Raw genomic sequence first — 19,829 nt, forward strand, 5'->3', positions numbered from 1 at the left:
TATTTGTATGACTCTCAGGCTTCCTGCAGAAAAAGTAAAAATGTGCATAGATCTAAAAATGCTGTAGTGGTTATAGGATACAGGGGGGAAAAAAATGTAAAGGAATTGAGAATGTAAAGGAATTGTTTTCTAAAGGCAGAACGGTGTATTTTCTTAAAATGGCTTCAAAATAATGGCATTTTGATTAAAGATTAAATAGAATGACTTTATTACAGATATGGAGCTCCTCTGCATTAGACAGTTACTTGCTTGACTTTAATGTGCTGTGAAAAATTTTCTTGCAAGTAAAATAAATGTAAAATTAAACAGGATGAGGCCACAAGTTAGACATGCAGAAAAGGAAGCAGTTGTTGAAATACTTAGTTTTTATTTGTGCTGCTTTATCTGAGTTTTTGCCTTGGTTTGGAAGTCAAGGGTTCAATAATGTATGGGAAAAGCAGGTGGAACTCAAAAAAGTTATGTATGGAGAAAATGATTCAATAGGCTGAAGGATGGATGTGGAAGTGCCAGAGCTGCGTACAGGAATGTTTACTTAAGAAAACTCACTAGATAAGATACACACTGAAAAATTTTACCATTGAGCCACATGCATCTTCAGTGACAACAGTTTATGCACTTCCACTAATGCAAGGTGATCTCTTTCAGAATTCATATTCTAAATGGTCAAGTGGCTCCAGGAGGAGTTTGATTTTTGTTTTATTTTCTGGCATGCTGCAGCATCCTTTTTGTTCTCTTATTCCATTATTGCCTTACAACTCTGAATGGCAATGCTAGTTGATTTTTTTTTTGGTAGCTTAGTGAGTGCACTGCAGTCCAACTCATCTGGAGATAATTTCAGTGAAGTATCCAGCTTTTTATGTCTCTGGCATGCACAGCTGAAAACACATGATATGTCCTCAACATGTGTAGGCCATAAGAGTTAACAGAATGGAAACCCACTTAAAGACTCTCCCTCTCCCTTTTCTGATCACCTTTCATCTTCCTGTGTCCCATCACCCCTTCCCTTCTCTTTTTCTACTTCCTTCTTTTCTTGCATTCACTGTCAGGAAGGGCCGGCACCGAAGGGCCAGTTCAGCACAACACGACGCCGGCAGAGACTGGCAGCTGCAGTGGCTACAACAGTGAGTGGATTTCAAAATCAAGGGATAGCTCTAAGGATGGGAACCTGTGTTACTTGGTTGTGTAATAAGCTTATGAAAATGTTCCTTGCACTTTTTGGAGGTGTCCATGCTACCCACTTCCAGCTGAGTTTCTTAGAAGTGGTCAGGCCCAACAGGAATGTGTTCCATAAATGTGGGTCTGAGCTTGTTTACATGGTACATGTCCCTCCTCCTCCTTTATTAAGTGCAAGTGACAGACTCAGGCCCTGCACGCAATAAGTCTTTGACAGACTATACAAAATAGAAAAAAAAAGATCAAATTCTGTTAAAAGATGTTGTGACAGTTTTAGCAAGACAATAGAACTAAGGAGACTTGTTGCAAATTTCCATGAAATTATAACATTTCCTAATATTTTTATAAGTAGTATAAAGTTAGCCTTTTTGTTTGAGGCACTTTCTGTTTACGTTCCATAATCCCAAAAAGTCATATTACTACCTCAGTGTCTGTATGTGGCTTTGCTAATTCTCTAAGTCTGTCAGAAAATAGGGAGCTATGAAATCAGCACCGAGTCTGAGAATTAGTTGTGAGAAGTCCTGTTTGTGAAACTGAATTGCCATCAAGAGGATATCTTCAGCTGCTGCTTTATCAAGAAAGTACTCATTAGGAAGGCCCAATATAGACATTTGTACGAATCCATCAACAGACAAGTACAACAGCTAGATAGGGAGGACTGTTCAGCCAAAGACTGAAGTGAGCTTTAAATGCTCCTTATCTAGCCCAAGCAGTGAATGTCTTCACCAGGCTGAAGTATTCCATCTGTTCCAGGCAGAAGCTAAAATCCCCTAGATCTCCCATAGTTTCTGATTAAGCATACCTATCATGAGCTTCTACTACCTGAACCACAAACTCAGTTATTGCTGTGCTCTTTTAAAACATATGAGACATATCAGTGTTTATCCAGCTTTGAAATTAACTCATCTAAATTTATTCCTCTGTAATCAGTTGATGCTGAATGCATGCTCTGTAATTGATTGCTGTTTTGACTGTGTTGTTCTGCCTGCCTAGCACAGAAATCTGCCTGATTCCCAGTTTGCAGGGCTGAGCTGTGTTGGTGGGAGGCTCTAACCAGAAGGCTCAGCAGCAGTTAGACAGCTTTGGCAAGGGCTGTGCTCCTTACCTAGGGCGTGCTTCAGTAGACACCTGCAGCTGGACTGCAGTTGGAAGGCACTAGGAGAACAGGGAATGGCTGAGTTGTTACCTGCAGCTCAAGTGAGGACCTGTTGAGGGAGGTTTTGGAGGAGCTGGAAAAAAAAAAATGCAAGAGGAAGGAAAGCTAGAGGCACCAAAATGACTCTGAGGCTGTTGCAGTGTTCCTGGCCATGGCTGATGCACAAAGTGGTTGTTTCTCCCAGACAGTGAAGCTGTGTGCATAGACTGAGGGATGCAGAATTATATCAGCTAAATGCACAGCAGAAAGAGGCTTTCCTTACAACCCACTCGGCCAGGAACAGTCTGTTCTTACGTGAGCCTGTAATTCTGAGGAAGGTGATGGATGAGTGGGTGCAACACCTCTGGTGTAAAACAGGAAGTTGGGACAAGGTTCATCTGAGGTTATGTCTAGAAGTGTCTCTATGGAGAAAACTAGTGTGATGGATCAAGAAGCTAAATATTTTTTTCAAAAACCTTCAAAACAGCAACAATAAAAAGCAACCAAAAAGCGAATGGGTAGTAAAGTCAGGATCAAGTCACCATTAATACAGAGAGAAAGCACAGCCATGAGAGGAGAAGAGGGGAAGAGAATTATACTGGCAGTGTTTCCTGGACTGTTGCCTATTCAAGAGAATAAAAATGGCTGTTTAATACGGGTTTTTTTCATCTGTTATGGAAAGTAGCTTGGAAACTTTTCTCAAAAATGCTTACGAGATGAGTTCATGTCAATCAACAGTTCAGTATTTTTGGTTCTTGAATTTAAAGCAGCCAGCAAGGCCACTTGTCTTTGCCATGTGAATGTGTATTTCTTGCAAGCAGTGTGACGTATTTGTAGAATGTGTAAATTCCGTTTCTAGGGCGTAATTGAAAATAGTATTTTTTCAATAAATAAACACAATTGCAGAAATCAGCCTGGCCAGCTGAGGTTTGAGGCAGAAATGGTGGATCTAAAGCAGATCTCTTCAGCCTGATTCATCAGAGAGTGACTAAAGAGCCCCCCTGCATGTGTGGGCAGCCTGCCTGCAGCTCTGCCAGTCCCTGTGGCTCTGGGGAACCTCCCCCATCACCACAGGGCTGGGGGGCTCTTCCCTCAAGCTCTGGCAGGATAGCTGGTGTCAGCTTCTTTCCTGCCTCCTGGGTGGTCTGGAGGGTTGGGTATGTTCTCCATACACGTAGGTACAGTGTAGATACCTACTCTGCCATCCTGGAGCCACCTGGAGCAGTTGAAGCTTTGTGATGCTCTCAGTCAGAAAGTTCTGGAAACTTGCTCTCCCATTTAAGGAGGGGAAGATTTTTGGAAAAGAAATTTGAAATTAACCTACATTTAGCCATAGTAGTCCATTTACCTAATGTTGTTGGGTCTTGAGACAGGCAATCTGGTAATTGTGAAGAAGATAAAGATTCCTTCTATTCACACTGACATATCCTGTGTGAATAGAAGGAATTTATTTTACATCTTCTGTTAACAAATGCTTCTTGATATGAGGCTAAAATGAGGTCCAGTAAAAAAATATGTACTTTGTTGATATAGCTGGAAATCAAAATAGATTAGAGCAGGAATAAAGCTTTTATTAGATAGGTGCCATAGAGTTATTATTTAATGTACTATATGTATCTGGAAACCAAGAAAGAACAGAGTGGAAAACATATTTCACAGAGTATGCTCATGAGTGGAAAGATTAATAGATCCAACAGGATTTTGAGGGTTTAATTGGAGAATCAGAACCTAGACCTAAAATGTGTATTGATGTCAGTTTTTACAGGAAGGGATTGATAAAACTGTTCCCTATCTAATCAAATAACAAAGTACCAAGTTCAACCACTGGTGACAGTGGTTCTAGAACTCATCTGTTGATAATAATCCTTAGTAATATGACTTTTTATGTTATCTTCTGCTCTTTATCATGCCTTGGAAGAGACATTTTATATTTTTGCCCCATTTTTCATATTTGAATAATTGCATTGGGCTGCAGTGTGAAAATTCTTGCTTTACGCATTTGATCAATCTAATGAAATTAATTAGATTTAATGTACTAAATAGTGCTTGATACATTAAACAGTGGTTAATGTTTAAGTGACAAAATGTAGTTCTGCATGTCTTTCTGTTGCTTTTACAGTTGAAAATTGTGTTCTTGGCCTGATTTTCATATGAATGCATGTAAATGGTAACATTAAAGTAAAATACGAAATACTCTTGCACACGCATCACTTACATAGCAGTGGTAGCCATACAGTGCATATTGTAGCATACAGGTAACTGCTCAGTACATGATACATGTATATATAGCTTAGAAAATTTTGCATGTACTTTTTTTTTTATTTCTGTATCTGAAAAGTAGAGGAGAAAGTGAAGGGGAAAGATAATAAACTAAATTCTTTGCTCCATCTTACTAAGCTGTATCTCTCTGCATTTATTTATGGTCCATGTATTTTAAATGCAAATCAGGCAGAGTTTTGATTTTATTTTATTGTCATTGTTTATTTGTTTGGTTAAAAAGAAAATAGAAAGACTGTATGCTTCTTCCCTCTTCATAATTGCCAGTACAGTGAGTTTCAACTGAAGATTTACAAGTAGTTTTGAAAAACTTCACTGATATATCTGATTATATTATATCCTATTTCTAGATCTGTGGAAGAACCTTCATACTTCAAATGTTGGTATTGCAACAACAGACTCATCTACAGTTACTCTCAAATGTCCCAATATAAAGGAGTGTGTCTCATGGTTCAATTTTCCAGTAATCTTCTAAGCATTAGGAAATTATCAATTTTTTTGTAAATGCTAGAATTTAAATACTCCATTATTAGCTGTTAGCTGTGTTTTTAGGCCTTCTTTTTTTCTATTTCAGTGAAAAAATTCACAAGAAGTCTGCATCAGCTGTGTTGAGATTTAGGAGAGTAAGAAGTTACATGTTCATTCTTGCTATATTCTTCACACTGTGAACTAAGTCTTTTCAGAAAAAAAATTGTTTTGCTTCAACAGAGTCAAAAGTTTGGTTACACCTTATCCAACATTTCGTCTCTGTTTCTCCCTGTAGGTCCCTTTCAGTGCTACGATGTCGCCCGTTCGATTGCATTCTTCCAACCCCAACCTCTGTGCAGACATTGAGTTTCAGGCTCCCCCAAGCCATGTGGCAGACCCTCTGGAGTGCTCTACCGAGTACATGAAGCTTCAAGAAGAATTTTGCTTGATGGCACAAAAAGGTATCTGGAGATGCCAGGCCTTCCCTGTAATCTGCTTCTCTGTTGTGTTTCTTTATTGCCCTCAGTTATGGCCAGGGCTTTCATCTGCATTGGGTGATACTGTAAAAGAGTTTTAGCTGTTCTGGTGGCTTACACAAAGGCAATTTATATTAACCTTCTTATATTTTCCATGCATGTCATAAATGTAGAGATAGGTAAACTCTGAAATTGCTTTCCAAGTCTTCTGAGCTGCTTTCTCCATTCTGTAAATAAGTGACTGAATTTGCAAACATTTTTTTTCCTTGACAAAATGTATTATTTCTCCCCCAAGATGATTCAGAATGCAACTGCTGCACGTAATCCTGTGAAATCATTTTTGTGCAGTGTTTTCTATGTCAATGGAATCAATGGAAAAAGAGCTTATTACAGAAATGTACTTTTGAATTGAAATTTTATTGCCCATAAGTGAATGGTCCTACAAACTGAAAAATACCACTTTAAGAAGGTTTTCTTATCAGTTTGCTCCTATATTACAAGCATAGAAAAAAATGTGAGACTGACATCTTAAAAAATTCAAAACCAGTTTAAGGACCGAGTAATCCTCTTTATTAGTACAGTATTAAGTCTAGCACTGATGTTTCTGTTACTCTGAAAAGTACAAATAAAAACCAGAAAGAAAATAACAGACATTGGACACAGTTTTTCAAATATGCACCTTTCCATATGTTCAGCACCAAGAATATGCTCAGATGAGATATGTGTGAGCACACAGTACGCACGTTGCAATCGCAAGCTGTGAGTGCTCGTACTTGATTTGGCACGGATTACTTGAAGTTCAGGCCCTTGTTTCAAATGTCCATTACTGTGGGATGGAAGTCTCACTCTCTGTGTTTATTGCTGAAATATTGTAAAAAATGTCAATGTGATTTCTGTAGCCAAGAAAACAACTGTTCTGTTTTTTTTCTTTTTGCTTAGTGCATTCTCTTTTGAAGTCTGCCTTTAACAGCATAGCTATAGAGAAGGAGAAGCTTAAGCAGATTGTTTCAGAGCAGGATCTTACAGGCCACAATGCTCAAATAGCTCACCTCAGACAGTCCCTCTCTCAGGTATGTTCTTGATTTGATTTCAAGCACATCTGTCTTGCCCAATGCACTATTTCTTTTGTATTTCGGCCATTTTCTTTCACCTCAAAGATGCCAAGAAAAAGCTAAGTTCTCAGCCAGAACTATGGCATATTCTGTTATGGTGTGGATCTAACCTCACTGCATGTGGAGGTGAAGGATATAATTTGTGTGAGCATGTATCTGTTATGGTTTTCCAAAGTAAAGAAAAAGGATCAAATGTTTTTATACAAATGATAGATGTCTTTCTTGGAGCTGTTCCTGCACAGCCAAGAAAATATTCTTGTTTTTGTAATTAAGTTTTAAATCTTGACCGTATATTGTCAGGTTTGTTTTATATGTCCATGTCTCCAAATGCAAAAGGAATCCTGGGTTGCAATAAAGTCATGGGTAATTTGGATTTCCAGATACAGACCTGTTAGCTCTCCAGCATTTCTCCCACTTAAGCGAAATGAAACAATACAATTTGCTTTAGTGGGGGAGAAGAAATTAGCAAAAATAAGTCCTCAGGTTGCAAAATAACTCAGTTTTTCAAAATTCATAGTCAAGGAAGCATAAAAGCATTTGCTGGATTGGTGTGGATGACTGCATCTGCAAGAAATATGAGCAGATGTTAAAAGACAAACCTTTCTATAGATGCAGATGTTATGCATCATAGCATGTTATGCAGATTGATTTCTGTACATTGTGATAAAAAAGGGTTAGGAGCAAGAGGTAAGGGTAACCGTTTCTGGTTATTGACACAAATTTATCTAAGACCTTTGGATATTTATTAGCAACTTGCATGAAATAGGGAATCGTGTTTTCTTCTTGGTCCTGGCTTCCAAGGTTAGTTTGAAAGTCACTGTCACACATTAGTTCACAGCCTCAGTGGAGAGGAAGTGGAAAATTGACTGTGACTGCGTTTGTCCAGTCTCGTGACCAGTGTGCTGTCGGTCATTACCTTCCCTCTCTGAGGGATGTAAACTGGGAACATGCTCAGACCATTTCAGAACAAAGCAAAATTGGGTAATTTAAACTGTTCAGTGACAGTTTAAGCTTGCCTATTTTCCTTTGGTCGTTCTTTGTTTTAGTACATTCATGCAATCTATTCCTCAATCTGCAGTAGGGGGAGACAGAAGAAGGTTCTTACTCCATTGCAACAATCCTTTTCTGCAGAAACAAAATGTCTCTCTCTTCTTCTTTACTATAATCCTCAGTGTTGGGGATATATTAATGTTAAGTCAGCCATGTTCTAGATATGTAGCATATTTTACTTCTGGATTTCAGAATCTCACCCACTAGTCTTTCCAACCAACAGATAATACAGATAATATTTATGCACCCAAATTTATAATCTAGGTTGGACTTTAAAATAGGAGAAAAATCATCAGATAGCAGACAGCAGTTGAATTCTCTTGGTATTCGTGATACTGTAGTGGATCAGTGGTTTGAAATAAGTACGAGGGAAAACCTGTAAAATTGATCTGGGTGGCTAGACAATGATACTAGCAAATATGTTGGTTTTACTGGAAAGGAAGCAATTTCTGTTTGCAGCCTCTGACTGCTAATAACCTTGACTCAGAAGAGGCTGTATAGTTGTAAACCAACAGTTGCCTCTTTGGGCACTTTGTGGGCAGTTCCCATGTATTGTTCTGCAGTTTCACTCTTTGTTGCTGCATTCACTCCCCATTTCCATAATGTACATAACCCACCAGTACACCTGCCAAAGAGCTCTCTGAAGAACTGAGGTAGAATGCCAGTGTTACATTGTGGGAGAACAGCTGTCCCCCCATCTCCTGAAAAACAGTGAAGGCAAAGAAACCAAAGATGAAATCATGTCAGAGAGGATCTCAATATAGGTATCTCCCTATAAATGGAAGAAAGGAGGTTCTGTGATTTTTTTTAGGAAATTGTTGGAAAGAAGCTTTTTTTCTTCTTAGTTTTTTTTTTTTTTTAAGTGTTTACATTTTAATTTTAAATGAAATGTGCAATTTTTATTTTAAGGCTCTCAACCAGAATGCTGAACTAAGGAGTCGCTTGAACAGAATACATTCAGAATCTGTTATTTGTGATCAGGTTGTCAGTGTAAATATTATCCCTAGTCCTGATGAGGTAAGACTTTGGCCTTTAATGGATTTAGAGTACAAACAAACCTTGCTAATTCTCACTAAATAGCTGAAGCACACCTGAAAAATTATTGAATTGTTCAGATTGGCAAATGTTCAATCATAGAAGAAGTCAGGTTGTATTTCCTTACCTACAATAAAACTTCAGTCTTTTGTTTTCCATATGTCAGACATGAAAGAACTCAGCTTGGTCTCTTTAGAGGAACAGAGAAGGACTCCAGTTTTGGAATATTAATTGTTGGCTGTGGGAATTAGTGAGGTTTTACTGTATTTGAATGTATCACACTGTAGCTAACCAATTCTGTATCTTAGTTTATTGCCCAATCAACAGAAAGATTAATTATTTAATAACCTGATTTTGCAAGTGTCTAAAGGGCCTCACATTTAGAATCTTGAGTGGTGCTGTTAAAATCAAAAGGTTCAGTCCATGAACCAAGCACTGCACTTATATTTTTTGCAACATCTAGTTTTTCTTGTTTTGCTTTCCTTAGTCAACAGATTAACAAACATTTGTATTAATAACAGTGAGCTTCCCTGTGACAAATCTGAATTTGTGGACTGTAATATATTTCAATTAGTATGGTCACTTTGGCAACCGTTCTGCTTGCATTTTACAAAAATGTTTTTGATTTATCATTTCCACTATTTTTTTTCTATGCATATGCCATTTCAATTAACATAGTCTTGTCTCCTACTTATTTTTCCAACAAGCAAGAAAGGTAAAATTGTTTTTGTTTATTTGCTTTCTGAAAATGTCTAAACAATTTTTCCAAGAATCCAGCATGTTGGAGGCTAGCAACAGAACATAGAAGTGAAGTGGTGCCACAGCACAGCAATCTACAGTGAAGTTCTGGGCAATGACCTTCCCTTCTGTTCTGTACTTTTTGTTGGTTAGCTGTTCCTTTTTCATTTGTTCATCGTTGCCTTGGTAGAAGTAAGCCTGACTCAATAAGTTTTTCAAAGAAGTTTCCAGATCTCTCATTCACTTATCTTGCTTGTTTTATATATATATATATCTCTATAACCTTGCAGCACATAGATAATGCCTGTGTGAGGGTCTTTTTCAGGTAGGAGCATGTGTATTTTTCCTAGTCCCTCTTGTTTATGTGAAACCTCAAAATTTTGGTCGCTCCTGTAATGATTACAGTAAAATGAGCTTCTGTTTTCATCATCAATCATCAAGCATCACAATCCATCTACAATCTTATAAATCCTAATGAAAAAAAAAAAGGGGTTTGATCTCTTGGCTTGTTTGTGCTTTAGTGCTTTTTGAGGTGACTGTATGGAATAATTCTACAGAATTAAGATGTCAACAAAACCATATGCAGGAGTTCTGGATTAAGATTAACAGGGATTGTGTTGCAATCTGAAGAGTTAACCATGTTTGAAAGGGCTTCAGTAGTTTCATCTGTATTATCCCAGGAACAGCATGCTGGATGAATTAAGGGATTAAGTCCAAGATCTGTTTCCCTTCACAGCAACAGATCTCTGGTAAAATGGTACCGGGACAGCATCTTAATTTTTTCTTAATGTGATAGCCTGCAGGGTAACACTGAAATCTGGTGTCCCAACCCCCACTAGCAGGCAGAGGCAGAGGGTCTATTCCACTGATATAGCCTGCTGCCCTACTGACATCAACACAGCACAGTTTTGAATCCTTGACTTTGGTGTTACATTTCTTTATAATAAACCATAGAGAGTTCATTTCTTTTAGTAGTATGGGGTCAGTGTTAATGGCATCATGCAAATGAGATCTGGAGTATAAACATGGAATAAAAGCCCATAAAAATGCATATTATTGCTATCCTCCTAAATATTCAAACATTTCAAACATTGTTACTAAATTGGTTCACAAGCTCATTTATTTGGAAAGTAACTTATAACCCCCAGACCTTTTAAATCTTTATAATTAAATTTTACTTGTATCAAAACTAGCTCCCAGTGATGTAATTTGTTATTACCAGAGGTCATTTAATCTGAAATTTATGGCTGAACTTGTCTGACACAATCCAGGTGTTGTCCACAAAATCAATTCTCTGCACAGAGAAGTAGGTCTGCAATTTCTTGCTACTAAAACTTGGCAGTAGATGCTGGGCAGGCCTCAAATGAAGACCTGTATCTCACTGTTCAAAATGCACTTTATTTTGTCATCCTCAGTCTCATCTCTTAGGTACACACAAAGTCCTGCTAAAATGCTGTCTTTACTCCCTGTGCTTGTGTTTGGGATAGAAATCTTACTCAGGTGATTTACCCCTTCTACGTGTATTTCTTTAATATGAGAAATAATACTTGGCTTTTCTGTGCTTTGTTTACAGACAGGTGAACAAATTCATGTCAGTTTGCCACTGTCTCAGCAAGTTTCTAATGAAAGCAGGCTCTCTATGTCTGAATCTGTTTCAGAGTTCTTTGATGCACAGGAAGTACTTCTATCTGCCAGCTCGTCAGAAAACGAGGTAGGCTCTGACAGCGAGTGGCAGCTGTGCTGCTGGACAGAGTTAGGCAGTGCTACCACTAGTGATTTTTTATTTTATTTTTAGTAATGCTTCTTAGAATAAAAAGGTATCAGAACGTGTAAATAAACACAGATAAGCAAACCTGAGATCACATAAAGAGGTGCAGGAGTTCCCTGAAGTGTAAAACTTAGAGTTTACAAAGTTAGTTGTGTCAGTAACTTAAGTTCAGCACGTGTCCTTTACAGGCTATGGCAGTTCCACTGAAGGATGACATAGACAGTTACAGCCTGCTGTGCAGTCCATTAAATTTAGCTTTTCAAATGTTCTTTAAAAAAATCTTCTACTACACATGTATATAAAATTATTCTCTGTAATGAGAGAAATAGACAAAAAAATAATATTTCTTGAAAAAACAGTTTCGTAAAAAAATTTTTTTAAATATTCTTAATGCTCATGAGATTCTTGTTTTTCAAAATAATAGATCAATGTTTACATAATTTGTTTGCTGAAACGTAAGTCATGTTTTTTTGTTTGGTTCTTCATAAGCAGCACAAATCTGACTATTTCTTTTCACCTCCCATCCTAGTGCATTATGTTTTGAATTTCTTTTCATCCCTGATCTTACTTGAAACCACCTTTTGCAGATCTCATGTATGTATTTGGATAATAAGGAATTCAGAAATAACTTTTTTTTGACCCTTTTAGTGCACTGGCTCTATGGACAGATTGAAACATTCAGTTCATTTAGCTAATAGTTTTAATTGGATAAAGATTTTTTTTTTTTAAATATTTGTATTTCAGTTAACTATTTTTGTCTGTTTTGTCTGTGTATTTTATATGTGTTTGAGTTAATGGATATTTTATTTATGTTTTAGGCTTCTGATGATGAATCTTATATCAGTGATGTGAGTGACAATATATCTGAGGACAACACCAGTGTTGCAGACAACATTTCTCGGCAAAGTATACTGTGTTTCAAGCTTTGAGAAATTACCTTGGTTATGTTCATGTACCAGAATTACTGCATGTCAATACCAGACTAACTCGGCTGAAAACAATGAAGTTGGGCTTGCTTGTTCTGGCAGTGATTTGGTTGAATGGAGAACTCTGTATTTCTCAGTCTGGTGCTTTCTTGTGACAATATTTTTCTTCCCTTCCCAGTTCTCAATGGTGAGCTGACAGGAGGCGCATTCAGAAACGGACGGAGGACTTGTCTCCCAGCTCCCAGCCCTGACACCAGTAACATCAACCTGTGGAATATTTTGAGAAATAACATTGGCAAAGATCTTTCCAAAGTATCCATGCCAGTTGAGCTAAATGAACCTCTGAATACCTTGCAGCATCTTTGTGAAGAGCTGGAGTACAGTGAGCTCTTGGACAAGGCTGCTGAAACAGATGATCCTTATGAGCGCATGGTAATGCATTTAGAGTAGCACCTCTTCTGGCTGTATTGAAAAAGGAGCTGTTGAGTGGGGTCTGTGCAGGGTCTCTCTCCTCCTGGTCACAGACAGCAGACCTCCCTGCTGGGTCAGAAAAGTGTTGTGAACAGTTACAGGTGGTAGGTTTGATCTGAACAAGGCTGCGGGGTTTTTCTAAAACTCAAACCAAGTCCTGCAGTTGTAACTCATTTATTTAAGATTGATCTCACAGTCCATGACTGCACATGTAGGCATTGGCAGTTTCTAACCCTGCAGCATCCTTTCCTGGCTTTCAGTAATCAAATCCAGCAGCCTTCGAGAGTTAATCAAGTCTGTGACTGCCTTATGATCAATATATGTATGAATAAGATGTCCTCCCAGGCAATTTCTGAGAGAAGTTTCAAAACACCAGAACAAAGTTTGCCTGGGCAGCCTGACTTCAGCTCCCCTGTAAGACTGACAGCCAGCAGCCTGTGCTCAGCTCTCAGGGTGCTTTCATCTGTCATGTCTCCTTTTCCTCAGAACACGCAGGGAAAGGCTGTAAGGGAAAGTTAGCAGTGCTGCTGCTGAACATGTCTGCTGTTCCCTGCCTTGCTTTGGCAGCACTGTGGATAACTGGGAGGAGAGAGGTTGCCTATGGATGTCACACAATCACACACTCAATTCCCTGAACTGCTGTGTTCACAAGGCTTGCAGGAGAGTGAGGACTCCTAAAAACTGAGGAAGTTGAATCTATCTTGAGAGAGGGAGTTGAATTATTCATCCTCACATTCTGTTTTCTTACAAGTCTCAGGAGGTGATCACAGTGGGTGTCTTCCAACTCAGAGTATTCTGTGATTCTGTCCCTCACAAGAGGAGGGAGATTCTGTAAGGAGTAATGAGTTAAGCAGACTGATTGCTGCCTTTGTTGAAAAGTTTGGAAGGTCAGTGTTGAAGTGGTAGGGAGAATTCCAGAAGGAGAAGCCAGAAGGAGAATTCCAGAAGGAGAAGTGGTGCAACTGAAAGCTTCCTTGGAAATGTGTATTCAATCCCCTTCTCTGCTACAGATGTCTACTGCAGTACTTAGGAGTAGAAGCCAAATCTTTAAACAGCAGCCTTAAAAATGCATACCTGCCCTGAAGCATATGGGACTGCTTGGAAAAGGCTGGATACCCAAAGCTTGTGGCAGGAATGCTGTGAATATGTTACTGCTTGTTCACTGTTCTCTGAAAGAGCAGAACTTTGCTATCTTCAATAAGCATCCAAAAGTAGTGGAAACCTTTTTTTTTTTCACACTGCTCTCTGTATCACAAGGCTAGTAAACTCCTTTGTTTCTCTGCAGTGTCTTATAGTTAAATTGAAAAGGAAGTTGAAATTAATCTGAAAACAGAAACAAAGCACATAAAACCTCACATGAGGGCTCTGTCCTCAATAGCAGGAGGAGGAGGGAACCTGGTTAATGTTTGCCCCACTGGTAGCATATTGCCAATAGCTGACTTGTTTTTATCCCTTTATTGTTTTTCTGAAGTTCTGTTTGGGCTTCTGGCTGGCTGATGTGATTTTTTTTAAACTCTGAAAATGGGGTCTTGTAAACTAAATAACCATGGCATACCACTTCACTTATTGCTCCAGTCAGGCCTGGCTTAGAGATGATTAAATTGTGGTTTTACATATAGACAAGGGGGCTAGCTGTTAAGGCTGCATATGTGTGGAAGATTTGGAGATAACTCTATGCTAAGAATATCCTAAGTGGGAGCTGTTTATGTTTGGTACTAAATAAAGTAGTTCCCATAGGAAAATGGTATGTGATCTTGTAATTAGAATTTATTAAATAGTATATATTCACGGGAAGAGGGACTAGAGCTGGGTCTGTTTCAGGTCACTAATTATAAGCCTGGTCAAAGGCAAAAAAACTGTGTCGTGCAGGTTGCCATTTTAAGGGACTGTTGAAAGACTGAAAGAGGCCATGAAGAAAAAGAAATTATGTCAACAGAAGAAATAAAGTTTACACTGGTTCTGGCTGGGATGCATGGTTTCACTCTCAGGCATGCTTCATTATCCCAGCTGTCACTCTGAGCAGAATGAGTTGTGTGGTACCACACAGTGGTGGCACATACACAAGTGTCTGCCTATTCTCATGTTCTGGTCTGTATTTTTACAGGTTCTCATAGCTGCCTTTGCAGCATCAGGCTATGCCTCTACATACTTCAGAGCAGGAAGCAAGCCATTTAACCCAGTGCTTGGAGAAACTTATGAATGTATTAGAGAAGACAAAGGATTTCGATTTTTCTCAGAGCAGGTAAACCTTGTTTCTAGATAGACACTCCTGTTTAGATTTATCTTTTTTGTTCTTCATTTTATATATAATCCCATTTTTCTTTCTACTTTGCTTTGCTTTCTTAGAAGTAAATAAATATTGTTAATATGAGTGGACTTCATTAAAGGCTAAAAGGAATACATGTTTATAGTAATCACGAGGAACTGTTTTAAGTACAACCACTTAAGTTGTATCTGTTGTATCTGTATAGCAACATGAGCTATTTAGTATTTTCATATTGCAATAACAATTGTACTGTCTTAGGAATGAAAATTAAATGTTTTTGACTCAACCAAACTGTGTTTCAGGTTAGCCACCATCCTCCCATTTCGGCCTGTCACTGTGAATCGAAAAACTTTGTGTTTTGGCAAGGTATACTTTTTATTTCAAAAGCATAACTCTTTTTTTATTGTAAAGTAAAAACTTTGTGAAAGCTGAGCTTTGCATTTGGAACTTAATCAGAATTTCTATAATTATTATTTTGAAGTGACATATTATAAACTGATGATCTATTTTACTCCAAATTCTCATTAGCAGTGAGCAAACATGTTACAGCTTCCCCTTCGCTTGCAGCCTGTTTATACTCTCCCATTTAAAAGTTTCTTACAAACACCAGCAGTTCTTTTTACAGTTGAAAAAATTACTCTTTCTTTCCTTGTACCTACTGGTGTATGCCTTCAATTTGTATTGAATGTTTGCACAAGACATTTAACAATCATGCAGCACAGACACAATTCTTAATTAAACTTACATTTAGTTTTTGTGACCTAATGTAAATTTCTAGTATTTTTTTCTTTAGTATTTTCATGGCAAATTCATACTATCTACTGCCCTGTTTTGAATTGGGTAGTCCAGCACAGATGGTCTGGTGCCACACAGATCAGTGCAAGGGGGAGACCTTGGTCGTTTCAGTGTTTTAAGTATTTCACTGTTATATTCAGATATCAGGTGGAAAAACAAATTCTGGGGGAAATCAATGGAAATTCTGCCTGTTGGAACCTTGAATGTGACTCTTCCAAAGTAAGCTACTCTCCTCTTGTTTTCAACCTTTGGTGCACTCCAGTCTGTGCTGCCTTGTGAATGGGTTGGGGTAAGCAGACATGATGTGGATTGTGCTGGTGAGAGTTGGTGCCCAGCTCATCTCTCCTTAGTGTTCAGGTGGGGCTACTGCAACATTTTTGAGCCTGAGGATCCATTTTTGGTTTTGGAGGGAAAATTTACAGTCTAGAAAGTGATAGAGAGAGGGGGATAGAAATGTTTTGGGAGAGAGAAGCCGTGTTTTATGTGTACAGCAGTGATGAGCTGTTCAGAACAAGGCTGCAGTGCAGGTCTGTCAGCAGCTGGTGCTGTCCTAAGGCTCTCAATGCCACTGAGTGTTCTCTCAGAACAACAAGATCATGAAAGGTCTTGTTTCAAAATGTGGATAAACCAAAGTATATTCTCCATACTTGTATGGAGATGTTGGCAGAGTAGTGAGAAGCAGTAGCTTCACTACCAGTGAGACTAGTTGCAGCTTGTAAATCCTAAGAATATGCAAGGAGTGGGTACTTTAAACGTGTCTTCTGGTTTTGTAGGGGTGTTCTTGCTCCTGTACAATGCAGTCAGACTTTCTTTCTGCCTCTACCAGTATAGCATCACTTCACCTCTTTATCCATCTCATAAAATTTAAGCAAATGCACTCTGGAGCATCTTTGTCTTCTGTCTTCATGCCTTCCCCTAAACTCTGAAGGAGAATGTGCTTTGCATTACATAATTCTCTGGTTTTATTCTCTTGTTTGATATTTGAGATGCTCTGACTGGATAGTTGTTACAAAGGCAAAGGGATCATGTGCCAGTGTTCTCCTGGCTTCCTACTTCCTTTCCTTGATCTCCTGTCAGAATTTCCCACACTTGTAGTATGATTTTCATGTTTATTTTGTTCTATTTGTGGTTTAATTGCATTTTCTGCTTATAGTCTCAATTCAGCCTTGTGCTGATCTTTGGGTCAGTGTCCTGCCCCTATGGGAATTGTGGCCAAAGCACTTCATGCTCTGAGGACAGTGAATAGGCCATGCGGGGCTTCAGTGCCTCATAATGTGTTTATTTGGGGTCCTTTCTGTAGTTCTGTGCCTTGGAGCTTAGGTGAGTTTCTCTAAGGATTAGTGATGTGACCAGATACAGGACTTTGTCATCTGTGTGGGTGTTTTTGGGCAATGTGGTTTGTTTTTACAATAAAGGAGCAATGTTTTACTTTTTTGTCAGTAGTGATCATGATGAATAGATGTTACCAACTACTTCTTAATCTGTTCTTAGGTATGGAGATTACTATGTCTGGAACAAAGTCACTACTTGCATACATAATATTCTCAGTGGAAGGAGATGGATAGAGCACTACGGAGAGATAACTATCAGAAACACAAAAAGCAGTGTTTGTATTTGTAAACTCACTTTTGTCAAGGTAACATATGGATGTTAATATATATCTTATATTCATATAACTGTGTAATATGACATAATAAGGATACATCAAGCTGTTTCTTCACAATTCCTGAAGTCCATATTCCACATTTTTATTCCTTTTATCAGTATTCATAAAATGTAAATTGTCAAATGAGAATGCTGTGTCAATTAGTATGATTCTGTTCCTCTGAACATTTGATATCAGTGTGTTCCATTGCTGTATAGCTGTGGGCTGTACTGTTGCTGGGTTTTGATTAAAAATGAAATGTCAAATTATTTTTTTTTTATATTAACACAATGAAAACACAAAATCACTGTACACTACCATGCTATTTTGCTTCTCCTTCTACTAGAATTTGTTGGTCAATATTTTATCTCTTTACATTCTGTATTGCTGCTTTGGTTCATAGTATTTTAATATCCAGGCAAGGACCATATATAAAAATAGAAGTTTATATAGCTACCTTACTAGCAAGTGTTTTCCCTAAAAATAAATTTGTCTTCACATTGCAACAAAAGACATCGATACCATTTTAGTGTTAACAATGGGATGTCAACATAAATTTGAAAGTTGTGTTTTGTTGAATAATCTGAGAGTGGGCAGCTGGCTCTTGGATGAAGGTGTAAGAGCTAGATGTGTCTAAGAAAAGCAAAACAGAGAAGAGAAACAAACAGAAACAACATGTAATACTGGCTGAATGTCTTCCCTGCTGCATACAGTAGTGTTCAGCACCCATGAAAGGATTCATATACAGGTATATCCAATACCTCCTCATGTAGGAAGAGGAGTGTTAGCTGGCTCTGACAGGCAAAAGGTCATTTTTGCATGCAGAATTGTGTAGGATTTGGGCTAATGAATGAGAATGTAGTTCCCAGATGTGCAGTTAATTTAAATGCTTTTATGTCAAAACCACATCACAAGTGTTTCTCCTGTAATAAATCAGTTAGTGTTAGGACCATATGATTTTCAGATTTTGGTATTCTTAGTTCCAGGTGAGCTGTCCCAACAGAGAATTTGGACAGTTGGCACCACAGGCCAAGAGACATTCATTATGGGTTTTGTTACAATGGGTTGTTGGAAAAGCAGTCTGAGCTGGTAATTTCTGGTTAAACTTGCAGGTGAACTACTGGAATTCAAATGTCAATGAGGTCCAGGGCGTTGTGATAGATCAAGAAGGGAAGGTGGTTCACCGCCTCTTTGGGAAGTGGCACGAAGGCCTCTATTGTGGGGTTGCACCTTCAGCCAAATGCATATGGAGGCCAGGTAAGAAGCTTGTCAAAAATTGTGGAAGGTGTGAAGCTGTTTTAGCCTACATTTTAAATACACAGAATAATACTAGAGAAATGTAAGTCCCTGTCTAGACAAACAACAATTTACATGGGTTTATAATAATGGTAAATGGAAATGTTCTTACAGGGCATAATCTTTTACATCTCAGTCTGACTCCTGGTCAAATGTGCTGGGACCTTGGGGTCAAGAGAACAATAAAATTGATTTGAAAATTGGGCATCTGGGCTGACCTGTCTGCCTTCTGACAGAGAGCAGGGTAACTTTTTTGGATTCACCAAACAGGGGTTTATTTGGTTTGTTGTCCTAATGCTTTATTAGCCTAAAGGATTGGTCTTCAGAGATGGTGAACACCTGGGACTTTCAGGATCTGATTTCAGCTTCCTGCTTGCTTAGGGGCTGAGGTTGAATTAGTCATCCTTTGCACCTGTATCTTTCATACATGCATTTTCCAGGAATTATTGTTCTTAGAATTTTAAATCCTACTTTTTATTTTTGTCATTTTGAGCCGTACTTTGTACTCTGCTCTCTGCAATGTCTGTTCTGACTCCTTGTATGGTGAATCAGGCTGTGAGCGTGTGCTGAGCTCCAAAATGAGCTCTAAAGATCAGTTAAGGTTAGGTTTTAGACAGACATTTGATTGACCCACTTTCTGGGGATGAGCAAACTGTTTTTAATTTGAAAAGCTTGAAAACATTAGTTTTTATTTAAAATGGGAGGAAGATCATAAAAGCTTTGAGTTTATTAACATGTAATTACAATCTCTGCAGGATAAGCAGTTGATATTAATATTTAGTGAATTTTGTTTCACTTAGAGAATAGCTTTTGATGCTTTTTAACTGTAAGAGTAAAATATATTAACTATATTTCTGTTTAAAGTTTATAAATAAAGGAATCTCTTTCATATTTAGAGTAATAGCTTAAAAGCTTTTTTCTTTGTCTTATGTGTTCAGGCTCCATGCCAACCAATTATGAGCGTTATTACGGCTTCACAAGGTTTGCTATTGAGCTCAATGAATTAGATCCTTTACTGAAAGATCTTCTTCCTGCAACAGATGCACGGTTCAGGCCAGATCAAAGGCAAGAATGCTTATTTATACATTTAATATTTGGTGGGCTCAAGGCTGAGTTTGGCTGAGTCTTGAATTCTGTCTGTATTTTCACTGCAGTCTGAATTAAGCTGTGGAGGATTCTGCTAGTAGAGAAGACACTC

At 38.2% G+C, this 19,829-nt stretch overlaps 1 protein-coding gene across 3 annotated transcripts in view; it reads left to right on the plus strand.

The window, feature by feature from the left end:
- Positions 1-19,829, plus strand: part of OSBPL6 (oxysterol binding protein like 6) — a 95,008-nt gene that overhangs the window by 63,115 nt on the left and 12,064 nt on the right. For 2 of the 3 annotated variants that reach the window (XM_084209605.1, XM_084209606.1), the window contains exons 10-21: positions 5,349-5,514; positions 6,469-6,599; positions 8,601-8,708; positions 11,038-11,175; positions 12,051-12,138; positions 12,337-12,590; positions 14,734-14,871; positions 15,198-15,261; positions 15,831-15,909; positions 17,182-17,326; positions 18,448-18,592; positions 19,570-19,696. In XM_084209605.1, the coding sequence (XP_084065731.1) occupies positions 5,349-5,514; positions 6,469-6,599; positions 8,601-8,708; positions 11,038-11,175; positions 12,051-12,138; positions 12,337-12,590; positions 14,734-14,871; positions 15,198-15,261; positions 15,831-15,909; positions 17,182-17,326; positions 18,448-18,592; positions 19,570-19,696 (1,583 nt within the window). The remainder of the gene's footprint in view (positions 1-5,348; positions 5,515-6,468; positions 6,600-8,600; positions 8,709-11,037; positions 11,176-12,050; positions 12,139-12,336; positions 12,591-14,733; positions 14,872-15,197; positions 15,262-15,830; positions 15,910-17,181; positions 17,327-18,447; positions 18,593-19,569; positions 19,697-19,829) is intronic. The other variant, XM_084209607.1, reaches the window with a different exon arrangement.

The sequence above is a fragment of the Fringilla coelebs genome (assembly GCF_963513975.1).
Source record: "Fringilla coelebs genome assembly, chromosome: 7".
Classification (NCBI taxonomy): Eukaryota; Metazoa; Chordata; class Aves; order Passeriformes; family Fringillidae; genus Fringilla; species Fringilla coelebs.